Source organism: Hemitrygon akajei, chromosome 9 (genome assembly GCF_048418815.1).
Source record: "Hemitrygon akajei chromosome 9, sHemAka1.3, whole genome shotgun sequence".
NCBI classification, from domain to species: domain Eukaryota; kingdom Metazoa; phylum Chordata; class Chondrichthyes; order Myliobatiformes; family Dasyatidae; genus Hemitrygon; species Hemitrygon akajei.
The window spans coordinates 43,409,934-43,427,667 of NC_133132.1; the positions used below are offsets into that span (position 1 = coordinate 43,409,934).

The window sequence follows — 17,734 nt, forward strand, 5'->3', positions numbered from 1 at the left end:
TTTTTTTGGATAACAAAGGAGGCACAGAAAAGGAAGCCCACTGAGGCGTTAGGTGAGTTAAAAAAACAGGGTGAATATTGGAAGATGATGGGGAAGCGAGAAAGAAAATACAAGCTGAGTGTATGAGTAGAAAATGGCAGTTAACAGGTCTTAGAGAAAATAAGAACAAAACATGCTTGAAAGACTCAACAGGTCAAGTGGCATCCATAGAAAAAGGTTCAGACTGCAGACTTTTTGTCAGAGAGAAAGCAAAATCGAATCAATTTGAAAGCAGCGGTGGATAGAAAACAAACTTTTTCTCACACAAATGCAGTCTAATCTGCAACTGTTCCATCACTTCCTGTTTCTGCTTTAGAAACTTAGCATCTGAAGATTTTAGTCATTTAAGTCTTTAAAGTAAATGGAAAAGAAAATGTGAGGTGGACCAAGACAAGAAAAGATGAGTACTTCATGCAAGTCTTCAAGGAACACGAGAACATAAACAGAAGTAGGCCACTGATTTAAAAGTTATGAGTGTAAACAAGGAATTTCCAGTTCATTACAGACAAATTGTCTCATGCTTTCTTGGTATGCTTCAAACATTTACAACGCCATTGTCAGAATGAACTAAATCACTTGATTTTTATGAATCCAAGTCACATTATAATCACCATTCACTAAAAGTGACAGGATCAATTAATCGTCTCATTACACAATACTACATCTAAAACACCCAATTGGTTTTATTGACCAGTGTTGTAGAGGAAAACACTTTTTCAGGAAAAAGGTGCAGCCAAACTCTCAGTCCAAGAGATGGTAATGGACAGTACCGTAAAGATCAATGATAAGGCACGCAAATATGGCTGCATGAATTCAAGGCTCAATGCAGAGGTGATAGATCAGCAATAACCACATCCATTCTCCTTTAAACAAAGCATAACTACACTCAATGGAACATTTCCCTACAATGCCCACTAATTTAAGCTATTGTCTTTGATGTCATGCTGCACCTACTGCCAGGTAACAAATGATAAAGTCATTTTCGCTCCCACTCTGGCACTCAAATCTTTGGTCCTGATTTGAAAGAGGCCCCAATAAAATCCGAAACCAAGTAGCTTGATGAAAGGAATACCAAGCGTGGCTAAGCAGGCGAGTAAATGCTTTTTGATAGCACTGACACTGATACATTCTAACACTTTCCTTTTGACTGGAAGCAGGCTCATGGGCCAATTGGTAGCAAGATGTTGTGTTTGCGGCTGCTAGTACAGGCAGCCCCTGGATTACGAACAAGTTCCGTTCCTGAGTCGGATATGTACGTAAGTCGGAACAGGTACATCCGGTATTATTTAGCGTCAGTCAAACGTCTGTCTTAGTATACAGTACATATTTTACCCTTCTATGCATATAAAACACTTAAGAAATGTATGTATTTCAATAATTAAACCACTGCGTTGCTTGGTAATAATTGTAGCTTTCATCGGGGCAGGGCCTTTCACATGCACCATTATTCTCACTTTATCCTTTATCTGTATCCTTTAATGTTGTTCCGATCATTGACCGACTGTAGCCTAAAGCTTTTCCAATGACCAACGGCATTTCACCTCTTTCCAATTGCTTTATTATTCTCACTTTATTTTCAATTGCGATCGTTTTCCATCAACGGAACAGAAAACTGCAGATTTTATGTTCTATCGCTGAGCAGCAGTGAACCATCTGATTGGCCTATCAAAGTGCTCTTTAGGAACTAGTTGACTTGAACAGCATTTCTGATCTGACTATTGCTCACGATTGCACTTAATAAAAAAAAATACAGCAGCAGCCGCGGGCGGCAGGTGTTGTGCTGCTCCGGGTCCTAAAGTCCCTGCACTGAGACAGGTTAAATGGGACAAGCCGGGGGGGGGGCGGTGCTGACTGGAAAAGGTGGGGGGAGGTCAGGGTGAATCTTGCTAAGAAATATTTAAGCCAAATACAAAGTTACACACTCAAGACAGTGTTAACGGCAACGACTTAAAATAGCAGACGGCATCGTGATCCGACTTAAAATAGCGGATGGTGTTCTCCTCCCTCCATCCATAAGTCAGACGTTCGTAACTCAGGGACTGCCTGTACTGCATTAGTATTGGAATGAGATTCAGCTGATTCTGGAGAGCAAGTGCTCTCAGTTTCCTCAATATCAAACATGGAATGAATCAAATTGACTGCAGACTGGCTTCTATCGCCATAAGACACGGAAGCAGAATTAGGATACTTGGCCCATCTAGTCTGCTACTGCCACTCGATCGTGGCTGATTTATTTTCCCTCTCGAACCCATTCTATTTCTTTCTCCCTGTAACTTCTGGCGCCCTTACTAATTGAGAACCTATCAATCTCTGCTTTGGCCTCTATATCCAAACACTTGGAAAACTTGGCCGCAAAGCCATCAACTCCACCTGATGTGAGAAGTAGTGGACCTAATACTGACCCCTGCAAAACAGCACTAGTCACCAACAGCCAACCAGAAAAAGCTCTTTATTCTCACTCTTTGCATTCTGCTCGTTAGCCAATCTTCTGTCCATGCTAGTACCTGTCCTGTAATATCATGGACTCATTGTTCAGCAGCTTCATGTACGGCACCTCCTCAAAGCCCCTTCTGAAAATCCAAATAAACATCTGATTCCTTTGTCTATCCTGCCTGCTATTTCCTCGGAGAATTCTAGATTTATAAAACCATGAGATATTGGAGCAGAATTAAGCCATTTGGCCCATCAAGTCCGTTCTACCATTTCATTATGGCTGATCCAAATTTCCTCTCAGCTCCATCCCCTCTCAGGCAAGATTCCCACCCCACCCCCCAAGTAAACCATGCTGATTTTGATCTATTTTATCATAAGCCTCCAAGTAGCCCAAAACAACAGTCTTAATTTATCTTTAATTATCATATTTTACTGAGATACAGCGCAGAATACGACCTTCCACCCTTTGAGCCGTGCAGCTCAACAACCAATTTAATGCTGGCCTAATTACAGGACAATTTACAATGAACAATTAACCTGTCTTTGGACTGTGAGAGGAGACCAGAGCTCCTGGGGAAAACCCAAGCGTTGACAGGAAGGACATTCAGACCCCTAACAGACAGCGCTGGAACTGAACTCTGGAATGCCCCAAGCTGTCATAATATCACTTTGACTGCAACGCTAAAAAGAAATTAGGGCTTTTCAGGACTTTTTGGCTCGCTTCAGTCATGATTTATTAGAGAATTGGCGATGGCCAATAAAGTAAGTTAGGTTTAGGCAGAGTGGCTATTGGCAGTGGACCAGAGTTGGAGGGGTTAGTTTGAGGCTTTGGCGAGAAGAAACCAAGCCCAAGGTAAGTTTCTGGTTAAGTTTATTTCTTACTTTGTCTATTAGTGCATAGTTAGTGCAGTGAAAATGGGTACAGGGTCAGTGGAGTGTTCTTCACATGAGGTTCTGGGAGACCTCCCTGATGACCATGTCTAAATGAAGTACATCCAGCTGCAGATCCTTGTAAAACTGTGTTAGGGAACTGCGGCTGCAGCTGAATGACCTTCAGCTCATATGGGAGATCAGGCAGACTACAAGGGGGTACTGCAGTCACCCCGAAGTTGCAGGAGGCAGGTAGCTGGGTGGAGAGGTTTCCCCCTGTGGCCATTGCCCTCAATAATAAGGACCGAGTTGGATTGTTGGTGGGGGAAAAGATCTTACCAGCAGGAAGCCACAGTGACCTGATCTCTGACAGAGTCTGGATCTGTGGCTCAGAAGGAAGAGAAGCAGGGAGAAGTACAGTGCTGATAGGGAATTCATTAGTTAGAGAAGCAGACAGAAGATTCTGTGGATGCGAAAGAGACACTCAGATGGTATGTTGCCTCCCAGGTGCTAGGCTATCTCTGATCGGGTCCACAGCACCCTAAAGGGCAAGGGTGAGCAGCCAGAAGTTGTGGTAGGTATGTGTACTAATGACAGAGGTAGGGAAAGGGATGAGATGTTGGAGAGAATATAGGGAGCCAGACAGGAAGATGAAAAGCAGGACTGCCAGGGTACTAATTTCCTGGTTGCTGCCCATGCCACATGCCAGTGAGCGTAATAGGATGATTTGGCAGATGAATGTGTGGTTGAGGAACTGGTGCAGAAAGTAGGGTAGGGGTTCAGATTTCTGGATCATTGGGATCTCTTCTGGGGAAGGTATAACCTGTAAAAAAAACACCAAAAAAAATGGGTACCTGAACCCAAGGGGGACCAACATCATTGTGGGCAGCATGTTTGCTACAGCTGTTGGGGAGGGTTTAAACTAATTTGGTGGGTGGGGGGGGGGGGGGGGAGGAGAAAAACTGAAGTGACAGGTCAGAGGATGGAGGCAGTTGGTATACAGTAGATGCAATGTGTAGTGAGACTGAAAAAGGGGAGGCAGATGACAGGACAAAATTGCAGTCAGTGGAAGGGTTGAAATGTGTCTAAACTAAATAGTAGCGTTTGAGTTTAAACAGCTTGGAAAAGTAAGGATAAAAGGGAAAGTTAGTGCAGGACAGGTTACAAGTCTCCAGAATAAAATAAAAAGACAAAAAGCTCAGAAACATGATAACATGCAGGCAAGGTTGAAAAGGGTAAATACAGGAATGAAGATGTTATATTTGAATGCACGCAGTATACAGAATAAAGTAGATGACCTAATAACGTAGTAAGAAATTGGCAGGTGTGACATTGTGGGCATCACTGAGTCAGGCCAGAAAGAAGATCACAGTTGAAAGCTTAATATCCAAAGATACGCACTGTACCAAAATGACGGGTAGGTCGGCAGAGGGCGTGGGGTGGCTCTGTTGGTTTAAAAAAAGGAAATCAAATACACAGAAAAAAGTTACACAGGACAAGAAGATGAGGAATCCTTAGGGGTAGTTAGGAGAGCGCAAAGGTAAAAAGACCCCGTCCCAGTTCTTCTACAGACTCCCTGCTTCCTCAACACTACCTGCCCCTCTATCTATGCTTGTATCAGCCACAAAATTGACCCCAAAGACATTAATTACATCATCCAGATCATTAACACATAACATGAAAAGGACTCCTGCAGAACACCAGTAGTCACTGTCAGTCAACCAACAGATAATAGGTGCAGGAATAGGCCATTCAGCCCTTCGAGCCAGCACCGCCATTCACTGTGATCACAGCTGATCATCCACAATCAGTACTCTGTTCCTGCCTTCTCCCCATATCCCTTGACTCCGCTATCTTTAAGAGCTCTATCTAACTCTCTCTTGAAAGCATCTAGAGAAATGCCCTCCACTGCCTTCTGAAGTAGAGCATTCCACAGACCCACAACTCTCTGGGTGAAAAAGTTTTTCCTCAACTCCGTTCTAAATGGCCTACCCCTTATTCTTAAACTGTGGCCTCTGGTTCTGGACTCCCCCAACATCGGGAACATGTTTCCTGCCTCTAGCGTGTCCAATCCCTTAATAATCTTATATGTTTCAATCAGACCCCTTCTCAGCCTTCTAAATTCCAGTGTATACAAGCCCAATCGCTCCAATCTTTCAACATATGACAGTCCCGCCGTCCCGGGAATTAACCTCGTGAACCTATGCTGCACTCCCTCAATAGCAAGAATGTCCTTCCTCAAATTTGGAGACCAAAACTGCACACAATACTCCAGGTGTGGTCTCACCAGGGCCCTGTACAGCTGCAGAAGGACCTCTTTGCTCCTATACTCAACTCCCCTTGTTATGAAGGCCAACATGCCATAAGCTTTCTTCACTGCCTGCTGTACCTGCATGCATACTTTCAGTGACTGATGAACAAGGACACCCAGATCTCGTTATACTTCCCCTTTTCCTAACTTGACGCCATTCAGATAGTAATCTGCCTTCCTGTTCTTGCCACCAAAGTGGACCTCACATTTATCCACATTAAACTGCATCTGCCCACTCACCCAACCTGTACAAATCACTCTGCATTCTCATAACATCCTCCTCACATTTCACACTGCCACCCAGCTTTGCGTCATCTGCAAATTTGCTTAGGTTATTTTTAATCCCTTCATCTAAATCATTAATGTATATTGTAAAAGCTGCCAGCACCAAGCCTTGCAGTACCCCACTAGTCACTGCCTGCCATTCTGAAAGGGACCCGTTAATCCCTATTCTTTGTTTCCTGTCTGCCAACCAATTTTTTTATCCATGTCAGAACCCTACCCCCAATACCACGTGCACTAATTTTGCCTACTAATCTCCTATATGGGACCTTATCAAAGGCTTTCTGAAAGTCCAGGTACACTACATCCACTGGCTCTCCCTTGTCCATTTTCCTAGTTACATCCTCAAAAAAATTCCAGAAGATTAGTTGAGCCTGATTTCCCCTTCGTAAATCCACGCTGACTCGGACTGATCCTGTTGCTGCTATCCAAATGTGCTGCAATTTCATCTTTTATAATTGACTCCAGCATCTTCCCCACCACGGATGTCAGGCTAACTGGTCTATAATTCCCTGTTTTCTCTCTCCCTCCTTTCTTAAAAAGTGGGATAACATTAGCTACCCTCCAATCCACAGGAACTGATCCTAAATCTATAGAACATTGGAAAATGATTACCAATACGTTCACGATTTCTAGAGCCACCTCTTTAAGTACCCTGGGATGCAGACCATCAGGCCCTGGGGATTTATCAACCTTCAGTTCCATCAGTCTATCCAACACCATTTTGCTACTTAATTTGAATTTTCTTCAGTTCCTCCGTTACCCTAGATCCTCTGGCCACTATTACATCTAGGAGATTGTTTGTGTCACTCCTAGTGAAGACAGATTCAAAGTACCTGTTCAACTCGTCTGCCATTTCCTTGTTCCCATAATAAATTCACCCGTTTCTGTCTTCAAGGGCCCAACTTTGGTCTTAATTAATTTTTTTCCTCTTCACATACCTAAAGAAGCTTTTCCTATCCTCCTTTGTATTATTGGCTAGTTTACCTTCGTACCTCATCTTTTCTCCCCATATTGCCTTTAGTTATCTTCTGTTGCTCTTTAAAAGTTTCCCAATCCTCTGGCTTCCCACTCATCTTTGCTATGTTATACTTTTTTTTTTATGCTGTCCTTGACTTCCCTTGTCAGCCACAGTCACCCTTTACTCCCCTTAGAATCTTTCTTCCTCTTTGGAATGAACTGATCCTGCACCTTCTGCATTATTCCCAGAAATACCTGCCATTGCTATTCCACTGTCATCTCTGCTAGGATATCTTTCCAGTCAACTTTGGCCAGCTCCTCCCTCATGGCTCCATAGTCCCCTTTGTTCAACTGTAATACTGACATTTCCGATTTTCCCTTCTCCCTCTCAAACTGTAGATTAAAATTTATCATATTATGGTCACTACCTCCTAATGGCGCCTTTACCTCGAGTTCCCTTACCAAATCCGGTTCCTTACACAACACTAAATCCAGAAATGCCTTCTCCCTGGTAGGCTCCAGTACAAGCTGCTCTAAGAATCCATCTCGGAGGCACTCCACAAACTCCCTTTCTTGGGGTCCAGTACCAACCTGATTTTCCCAGTCTACCTGCAAGTTGAAATCCCCCATTATAACTGTAGCAATACCATTGCGACATGCCAATTTTAACTCCTGATTCAACTTGCACCCTACATCCAGGCTACTGTCTGGGGGCCTGTAGATAATTCCCAATAGGGTCTTTTTTCCCTTACAATTTCTCAGTTCTATCCATACTGACTCTACACCTCCTGATTCTATGTCACCCCTTGTAAGGGACTGAATTTCATTCCTCACCAACAGAGCCACCTCACCCTCTCTGCCCACCTGTCTGTCCTTTCGATAGGACGCATACCCTTGAATATTCATTTCCCAGCCCTGGTCCTCTTACAGCCATGTCTCTATTATTCCTACATCATACTTGCCAATTTCCAACTGAGCCTCAAGCTCATCCACTTTATTTCTTATACTCCATGCAATCATATATACTTTTAATCCATTACTCCCCTCACCTTTCACATCGATTCCTATTGCACTTGGTCGTACTCTCCGATCTCTTCTGAGCTTTCTGCCCCATTAATCCTGTTGTCTTTCTTAACTTTTATTCTCTCTTTCCCTTCAACTCCATCCTTCTATTTCCAGTTTGTCTCCTCCCCCCCACTACTTAGACAGACAGACATACTTTATTGATCCCGAGGGGAAATTGGGTTTTGTTACAGCCGCACCAACCAAGAATAGTGTAGAAATATAAAACATAAATAATTAAATAATAAGTTAATTTTAACTTATTAAATTTTAATAAGTTAGTTTAAACACACCCGTATAGTAGTGGCAAACCTGCCTGCCAGAATGTTGGTCCCCCGTCTGTTAAGGTGCAACCCATCCCTTTTGTACAGGAAAGACCCTCTTCATTTCCACTCTTTGCCATTTCCATATTAATAGACTGGGCAAAGAAGGGGCAGTGTAAGGAAGTGTATAGTCATGTACTTAGGTAGAAGGAGTAAAGGCAGACTATTTTCTAAACAGGAAGCAAATTCAGAAATCAGAGGTGCAAAGGAACCCAAGAGTCCTAATACAAGACTACTAAAGGTTAACTTGCAGATTGATTCAGTAGTAAGGAAGACAAATGCAATTTTGGCATTCGTTTAGAGAAGTCAAATATAAAAGAAACAACATAACGTTGAGGCTTTATAAAGCTTTGGGTCAGACCCTAGTTGGAGTATTGTGAGCAGTTTTGGGCCCCATATATATGGAAGGATGTGTTGGGAATGGCAGCCTCGATGGAAGTTATATACAGGCCTCCAAACAGTAGTGAGGGAGGGGGGTACAAAATACTCCAGGAGATAGAAAAGGCATGCAAAAAGAGCAATGTTACAATTGTCATGGGGGCATTTCAATATGCAAATAGATCTGGAAAAATCAAGTAGGTGCTGCATCCTTAGAGAAGGAATTTGTAGAAAGCCTATCAGAAGACTTTAGAGCAACTTATAATTGAGCAAACTAGGGAAAGGCTGGATTTGGTATTGTGTATAACCCAGACATGATTAGGGAGCTTAAGGTAAAGGATGCCTTAGGAGCCAATGATCATCATATAATTCACCCTCCAGTTTGAGAAGGAGAAGCTAAAATCAGACATATCTGTGTTAAAGTGGAGTAAAGGGAATTACAAAGGCATGGGGGGGGAGCTGGACAAAGTTCATTGGAAGGGAACACTAGCAGGGATGATGGCAGAACAGCAATGGCTGGAATTTCAGGGAACAATTTAGAAGGTACAGCATAGATCTAGATGAGGCAACCATACCTGACAAGGGAAGTCAAGCCAACATAAAAGCAAGAGACTATATAACAGAGCAAATATTAGTGGAAGTTAGAGGATTGACAGCTTTAAAAAACCAACAGAAAACAACTGAAAAAGCCATAAGGAGAGAAAAGATTAAATATAAAGACAAGCTAGCCAATAATATCAGAGGATACCAAAAAGTTTTTCAGATATATAAAGAGTAAAAGACAAGTGACAGTAGATATTGGACAGCTGGAAAAGGACACTAGAGGTAGTAATGGGGGAAAAGGAAACAGTAGTTGAACTGTTTTGCATTAGTCTTCACTGCAGAAGACACTGGCAGTATGTCAAAAGTGCAAGAGTGTCAGGAGACAGAAGTGAGTGCAGTTGCTATTACTAGGGAAAATGTGCATGGGAAGCTCAAACGTCTGAGGTAGATAAATCAGCTGGACCAGATGGCCTACACCCAAGAGTTCTGCAAGAGGTAGCTGAAGAAATTGTGGAGGCATTAAGTACACCCTATCCTCGTTATATGCGTCTTCAGACCGTGCGGATTCACAGTTATGCAAGGAGCACTGCTTTCCCGCCAATACAAGTCATGTGCACACGCCTCACAGTCTCACTGTTGGGACGAGAAGCACCACTTTCTCGCCAATACAAGTCAGGTGTGCACACCTCACAATCTCGCTCCCATCAGTCTTGCATTGGTTTTGGCAAGGTGTGGATGTGTGATCTTGCACTCTTAAACTTTTGCTGGTTTTACCTACGCTGCAGTGATTTTGTGCTTGGAATATTTAACTATGCCTCCTAAGTGTCCAATGTCATGTTCTGGGCCATCAGCCGAGCGGCACAGAACTGCTTTAACACTTCAAAAAAAAGTTGGAAATTATAAACAGCGTGGCATCAGGTGAAGGTAACACAGCTCTGGGACGATACTGCCGCCTTTGAAGTTCTTTTGTTGTTTGACATTGCGCCAGCCGATCCTAAACACTTGGACAGCATTCATCCTAACAGTGCTTTTCCTGCCGCCTAACACAACATCGCTGATTCAACCACTCGACCAAGGTGTGATCCACATTCAAGGTATTTTTTTTTTTAAACGGCGAACTATCTCTCAGATGCTGCAAGCAACAGACGATTTTGAAAATCCCGGGAGTTTACCAACGGTGAGGGAATGCTGGAAGTCAGAACACTTGGCACAAATGGCGATGGACATGCACCCAAGTTTAGAACGGAGTCAGCATTTCAGTCATTCCCTGCCGTCAACCCTTCTTCCCTACAAGCAAATTTATGCTGAAAAACAAAATGCTGCCAAGCAAACAACCCTCACCACTTTCTTCAAACTGGTGTCAACTCCTGCTGCCGGTAGTCCTAAGAGTTCTGTGAGTCTTCCTTCACCCCTTGCTGTGCTTGATATGATCCTGACGACAACCATCAACCTTATCCATGTAAAGCTGCCCGACACCACAACCACCACTCGTCTCCCGGAGGGAACACATCTGCCACTCTTGGTGAGTACTGTACACCCTAGTATGTTAACTTTCTATGATTTACTACATTGAATATTACCTTAAATTGATGAAATATAATACGAATGTTGCCTTGTGGTACTGCTTTTGTGTCATATTGGTATGAAGATGTGAATAAATTACAAATAAAACATTTAGGAAGCCCTCTAAAACGCATCCCTATTTTCTCCATTTAAATAATTATTCACATTATGCGTCAACTGTGAGGAATGTATCCCCCGCATATAAAGAGGATAGGGTGTAACGATCCTTCAAGAATCACTTTCTGGCATGGTTCTGGAGGATCAGAAAATTCCAAATGTCGCTCCATTCTTTAAGGCCAAAGTGAGTATGGTTTCCTTAAGGAGAAATCTTGTCTTACAAATCTGATGGAAACCTTTCAGGAAATTCAGACAGGATAGACAAAGGAGCATCAGTGGGTGTTTTTTATTTAAATTTTCAAAAGGGCTTTGACAAAGGGCCACATATAAGATAAGAGCCCATGGTATTGTAGGAAAGATCCTAGCACAAATAGAAGATTAGCTAATTGGCAGGAGCAAAGAATGGAAATAAGGGGGCTTTTTTTGGCTGGTTGCCAGTGACTAGTGGTGCTTCGCTGGGATTGGTGTTGAGACCGCTTTTTTCCCCTCACATTATATGCAACGATTTGATAGTTTTGTGGCCATGTTTACAGATGATACAAAGATAGGTGGAGGGGCAGATAGTGTTGAGGAAGCAGTGAGTCTGAGTGGACTTAGATTAAAAGAATGGCCAAAGGCGTGGCAGATGGGATAGAGTGCAGGGTCAATGACCGTAAGACGTAGGAGTAGAATTAAGCCATCCAGCCCATCAAGTCTGTTCTACCATTCCATCACAGTATACACCTGCCTTCTCGCCATATCCCTTGATGCCCTGACATCGCATAAGACAGTGACATCTGATTTCTGAATGGAAAATGAACCCATGAACATTACTTCACTATTTTTGCTCTCTTCTTGCACTACTTAATTCTTTTATATATCCTTAACGTTATTTATAGGCTATTTTAAAATTACTATTCAATGTACTACTGCTGCAAAACAAATTTCATGACATAGGCCAGTGATTCCAACAGCAAAGCCTCCAAATGCCAAGGAACTGGGAGCAGAGACAGGGTGAAGGATTCCCAAGGGTTAGAGAATCAAGGTGAGGTGGTGGAGATTTCATTGGAAACCCCGAAAGGCAATTGCTTTGCCCAAGAGTGTGGCCGTGTGGGAAACAAGCAGCCGTGGCAGGGACAGTAAATGACACCCGGACCATAGAGAGGAAAGCTTTAAGGAGATGGGACCCTGGGGACATGCCGGACCCCATCTCCACGGCAAGAGGACCCGTCTCCATGGTAACATAGGACCGACTATAGAGGCCAAGTCACTGGATATATTTAAAACAGAGGTTGATAAGTTCTTAATTAGTAAGGATAACAAAAGTTACAAGGAGAAAGAAAGATAATGGGGCTAAGGGGGAAAATAAATCAGCCATGATCGAGTGGCAGAGCACACTTGATGGGCCAAATGGACTAATTCTATGGTCTAATGATCTTTAAACTTCACTTTGATATCTCCATCAGCTGGTTTTACGTTATACAGGAATTCCAGTTACAGTCCAATTCTGTAGTGTAAATAAGAAACTGCACTGTTTATTATAGTGGGGTGTGTCAGGAATGGACAGGAGGAGGAGTATAGGAAACTGATACAGGACTTTGTGATATGGTGCAACTCAAACTACCTGCGTCTCAATATCACCAAGACCAAGGAGATGGTGGTGGACTTTAGGAGATCTAGGCCTCATATGGAGCCAGTGATCATTAATGGAGAATGTGTGGAGCAGGTTAAGACCTACAAGTATCTGGGAGTACAGTTAGACGAGAAGCTAGACTGGACTGCCAACACAGATGCCTTGTGCAGGAAGGCACAGAGTCAAATGTACTTCCTAAGAAGGTTGGCGTCATTCAATGTCTGTAGTGAGATGCTGAAGATGTTCTATAGGTCAGTTGTGGAGAGCGCCCTCTTCTTTGTGGTGGCGTGTTGGGGAGGAAGCATTAAGAAGAGGGACGCCTCACGTCTTAATAAGCTGGTAAGGAAGGCGGGCTCTGTTGTGGGCAAAGTACTGGAGAGTTTAACATCGGTAGCTGAGCGAAGGGCGCTGAGTAGGCTACGGTCAATTATGGATAACTCTGAACATCCTCTACATAGCACCATCCAGAGACAGAGAAGCAGTTTCAGCGACAGGTTACTATCGATGCAATGCTCCTCAGACAGGATGAAGAGGTCAATACTCCCCAATGCCATTAGGCTTTACAATTCTACCGCCAGGACTTAAGAACTTTTTAAAGCTATTATTAATGCTTTTTGAGATGGTGATTTAGATGTATATCATATTTTTTTTACTGAGTTAAGTATTGTATGTAATTAGTTTTGCTACAACAAGTGTATGGGACATTGGAAAAAAGTTGAATTTCCCCATGGGGATGAATAAAGTATCTATCTATCCAGAGAGGGTAACTTCACTCACCCATCACTGAATGGCTCCCACAATCTATGGACTCACTTATAAGCACCATCTCAAGTTCTCCCTATTTATTGCTTTTTCTTTTCTGTTTCTTTTTGTATTTGCAGTAGAGGAAGCGCCTCCACTTCCTAAGGAGATTGAGGAAAGTGAGGCCCCCCCCCCCCCCACCCATCTTAACTGCATTTTATAGGAGCACCATTGACAGCGTCCTGGCAAGTTGCTTCTCCATCTGGTACGGGAGCAACTGAGCATCGGACCGGAAAGGACTGTGAGAACAGTTGAAAGGATAATAGGTCCCTACCATCCATCGGGGACATCTATCAGGAGTGCTGCATACACAGGGACCTTAAGGATCCCACCCATCCATCATCCTCTGTCTTTCTACCGTCAAACAGGAGACTCCAATGCATAAAAACAAGGAATGTCAGGATGGTAAACAGTTTCTTCCCTCAGGCCATCAGGTTTCTGATCTCCTTGCCGAATCGCATTCAAAGTGTCACTAGTTAATCAGCTCCGCACCTTAGAATATTTAATTCAGGCATTTTAGCTTCTTTATGTGTAATCCATCTGTAGATTTCATCCTTTCATAAGTTATTATGTTTTATGTGTTATGTATAGTACAATGTTTTACATCCTGGTCCAGAGAAATGCTGTCTCATTTGGCGGTATACTAGTTAAGTGACAATAAACTTGACTTTTGCACACTGGTTGCCCACCCTGTTGGAGTGGTCTTTCATTGATTCTATTATGGTTGTTGGATTTATTGAGTAGGCCTGCAGGAAAATGAATCTCAGGGTTGGATATGGTGAGATAAATGCACTTTGATGATAAATTTACTTTGAACTTTATACTCTATCAAGACAGTTAACAGTATCTCTTCCATCAATAATGACTAGAACTCCATGTCAAACCATGCCCAAACGTAAATCAGAATTAAAAATTAATAGCATAGTAAAGTGGGAATTGCAATTGGTTAGCTGATGCTAACAGAATGAAAATTTCCTCGCCATTAGGCAAGGATTACCTCAGTGATGCTCAAGGGCAAGCATTCGAAAGTGAGGTCACAGACTATGAAAACATTCAAGCTGGCATGGTAATGGAATGGAAAATTGGAAATAGTTGCAGGTACCCCATTTATCCCTTTGCGCCTGTTCTACCAATCAATAAAATCGTGCCTGGTCTTTCACGTCAGTGTCACTTTCCGTACAAATCTCACGTCTCCCAGACCCCTTCCTATCCTAAAATTAAACAAAATACACTCAATCGCCACCATTCATGTCAGGTGCGGTGGAGATATGTCTCTACCAAAGGATGTGTGAGGCACTCCTTCCCTTCGCTCGCTTGCGGGTCACCCTCCGTAGGCAAGGCGTAGCACCTGCTTAGCTCACCTCCCCGAGCAGGGTCACGTGAAGCCACGGGAGCAGGTGGTGAGTGGACATCTGAGCGGTTGGTACGTATCACATGCTGGTTATGCGACCACTGACACCAGGCAGACAATCTCCGAAGTGTATCGATAATGGCGGGGGTTACCCGCCTTGTACAGACACTGCCCAGAAGGCAGCAATGGCAAAGCACTTCTGTAGAAAAATCTGCCAAGAGCAGTCGTGGACACGGAAAGACCATGATCGCCCATGTCATATGACATGGCATATAACAAACAAGTTCCTGTTAAGAAATTACTCCTCATCTCCATCTGGGATGACAACCCCTAATATAGGCAATCCTGGTGATACAGAAGATTGAGATTTTATGCCACATGTCAAATTTTTGGGTAATGTTGTGTGAAATTTCTGTAACCAAAATGGCTGTAAAAACAGGGGTTACACTGCATTGAGACAGCGACACCAGCAGTAGACGCCTGAGCCTAGAGAAATATCAACCCTGCAAGAATGTTGTGGGGTTCAAATTAATAAACATATTCTTCTTACCTCAAATAAATATAGACCTAATTCTGCTTAATCTTTCCCCTCCTCACCCACCTGAGAAATAAACCATCAACCTCAATCATAAAAGATCCCCACCACCCGGGACAATGGCATCTTCTCACACGCCACAGGTAGGCAGTATAGAAGCCAATTCTGTGTCATTCAATGTCTGTAGTGAGATGCTGAAGATGTTCTATAGGTCAGTTGTGGAGAGCGCCCTCTTCTTTGTGGTGGCGTGTTGGGGAGGCAGCATTAAGAAGAGGGACGCCTCACGTCTTAATAAGCTGGTAAGGAAGGCGGGCTCTGTCGTGGGCAAAGTACTGGAGAGTATAACATCGGTAGCTGAGCGAAGGGCGCTGAGTAGGCTACGGTCAATTATGGAAAACCCTGAACATCCTCTACATAGCACCATCCAGAGACAGAGAAGCAGTTTCAGCGACAGGCTGCTATCGATGCAATGCTCCTCAGACAGGATGAAGAGGTCAATACTCCCCAATGCCATTAGGCTTTACAATTCAACCGCCAGGAGTAAGATATGTTAAAGTGCCAGGGTTGATTGTATTTAATGTATTTAAGTAAACTACTTAAGAACTTTTTAAAAGCTATTATTAATGCTTTTTGAGAGAGTGATTTAGATGCATATCATATTTTTACTGAGTTAAGCATTGTATGTAATTAGTTTTGCTACAACAAGTGTATGGGACATTGGAAAAAATGTTGAATTTCCCCATGGGGATGAATAAAGTATTTATCTATCTATCTAAGATCCACACTACCAGGTTCAGTAACAGTTACTTCCCTTCAACCATTTGGTTTTTGAACCAGCCTGCACAACTGCTGTATAATTACTACAGGAACACGAGAGACACTTTGCGCGATTAATGGAGATTGATTTCTTTTTGTTGCAATCATGTTCTCTCATGTACAAGTTTCTGCTTTTCTTGTGAATGCTGCTTATCTGACGTTCTATGCCTATGATGTTGCTGCAAGTAAGTTTATTAATGTACCTGTGCATCGGACAATTAACCCAACCCCAGTGGAAATAAACCTGGTAGAACTTAAAAAACTCGGTTTGCAATAGCTTTCGATTAAACTTAATGTTTAACTGCCATTGTCCAGTTGATAAATGGTAATCATCTCCTCTCTCAGAAACAGATAACATTGCTAAAATATAGACAGACTCCATTGGTCTTTCATAACTTCCATTTATACTGGCAGACAGAAGAGGGAACAAAATTCAATAGATATTAAGGTTTTCCAACCCATGAAATACTTTATAATACTAAAACAGAAAATAATCTGAGCAGAAATTTTATTTTGATTATTGGTAGAACACCAGGACTGAGGAGAATGGGCTAAGTTGTTATCAAAACATTCCACTCAGCAGATATAACTGAAAAAACTCAAATCCTAGAATTATAAAAACATTATTTACGTTTCACAAGTTAACACCGATACTAAACACTATATTAAAAATAGTTAGCCTATTTAGTCTAGACTGGTCACTTCAAAATGCACACAAACCAGCTTTTTTAAAAAAAGCATTATTTCCCCCTATACTTACATAATAAGGTTCTGCTTCCCTCTCCGTTATTTCGTCCTGAGAAAGCGTGAAACAAGTTGGTATTCTTCCAAACCAAACGTCTCGCAATACATCTCTGTCATCTGACATTTTTCCAACATTTGATGCAACACATATAGACAGATGTACCTTGGCAACTTTTGGATGATAAGAGAAACACAGATTGAGTACGCATTGCTCTAAGAAGTGCACTGCCCACCCCTGTATCCACCAACAATCCCACTTCCTCCAATGTCCTTCCTGCCCTGTGCATACAACCACCCCACTGATAAATGACATAATGACGGTTCTGTGGTGCACACGTACCGAGTGGCGAACGGCTACACCCTCAGCAAGGTGGGGGGAGAATAGAGGAGAGGCAGGGCCCGGACTCGGCTCCAGGAAGACCCCCGGTCTCAGAGAGGGGGAGTGGAACCGGCATCAATTCCCGGGCCCGCGCCCCGCCTCCTGCCCCCGTCCCGCCCCGCTTCCGGCCGCGGCCGCTCTCTCCGACCGGCAGATGACCCACCCCGCACGGCGTCGCGCCTTTGCCCCCGCCCCCGCCCCCACAAACCCCGGAGCTCCCGTGTGCGAGCGAGCGGCGCCTCCGCCTCCGCCGCCGCCCCCTTCGGCCCGCTACCTGAGCCCGGCCGCCGCGGCTCCCTCACAAACTCAGCGCGCACGGCACGGCACGGCACGGCACGTCACGTCACGCCCGGACCTGCCCCCCCGTGACCGCCGGCGGCACGATGGGAAGAGGAGCGGGGAGCTGCGCCACAGCGCCCCCGCGCCGCTGGGAAGGTTCATTACCGCAGCTCCGCTCCTCTCAGGTTAGCTTCTCGCCGGGTGCAAGCGCAATTGAAACTCCTCGCTCGCGTGAAGCCCAGATGACAAACAGTGCGCTGCAACGGTGAGTGCAAACTATAGTAAAGTGCGAAAAGAAAGTCGAAAGTGACTATGACAGAAGAGACCGAGAACTTG

General features: G+C 43.7%; 1 protein-coding gene across 4 annotated transcripts in view; it reads right to left on the reverse strand.

The window, feature by feature from the left end:
- Positions 1 to 17,508, reverse strand: part of atg5 (ATG5 autophagy related 5 homolog (S. cerevisiae)) — a 164,552-nt gene extending 147,044 nt beyond the window's left edge. The window contains exons 1-2 of one of the 4 annotated variants that reach the window (XM_073055842.1): positions 17,394 to 17,508; positions 16,757 to 16,911 (exon numbers count right to left, since the gene is read on the reverse strand). In XM_073055842.1, the coding sequence (XP_072911943.1) occupies positions 16,757 to 16,864 (108 nt within the window). In that variant the 5' untranslated portion in view covers positions 16,865 to 16,911; positions 17,394 to 17,508. Of the gene's footprint in view, positions 1 to 16,756; positions 16,912 to 17,080; positions 17,231 to 17,327 lie in introns of those variants that run through there. The other 3 variants (XM_073055844.1, XM_073055843.1, XM_073055845.1) reach the window with 3 other exon arrangements.
- Positions 17,509 to 17,734: the final 226 nt, after the last annotated feature.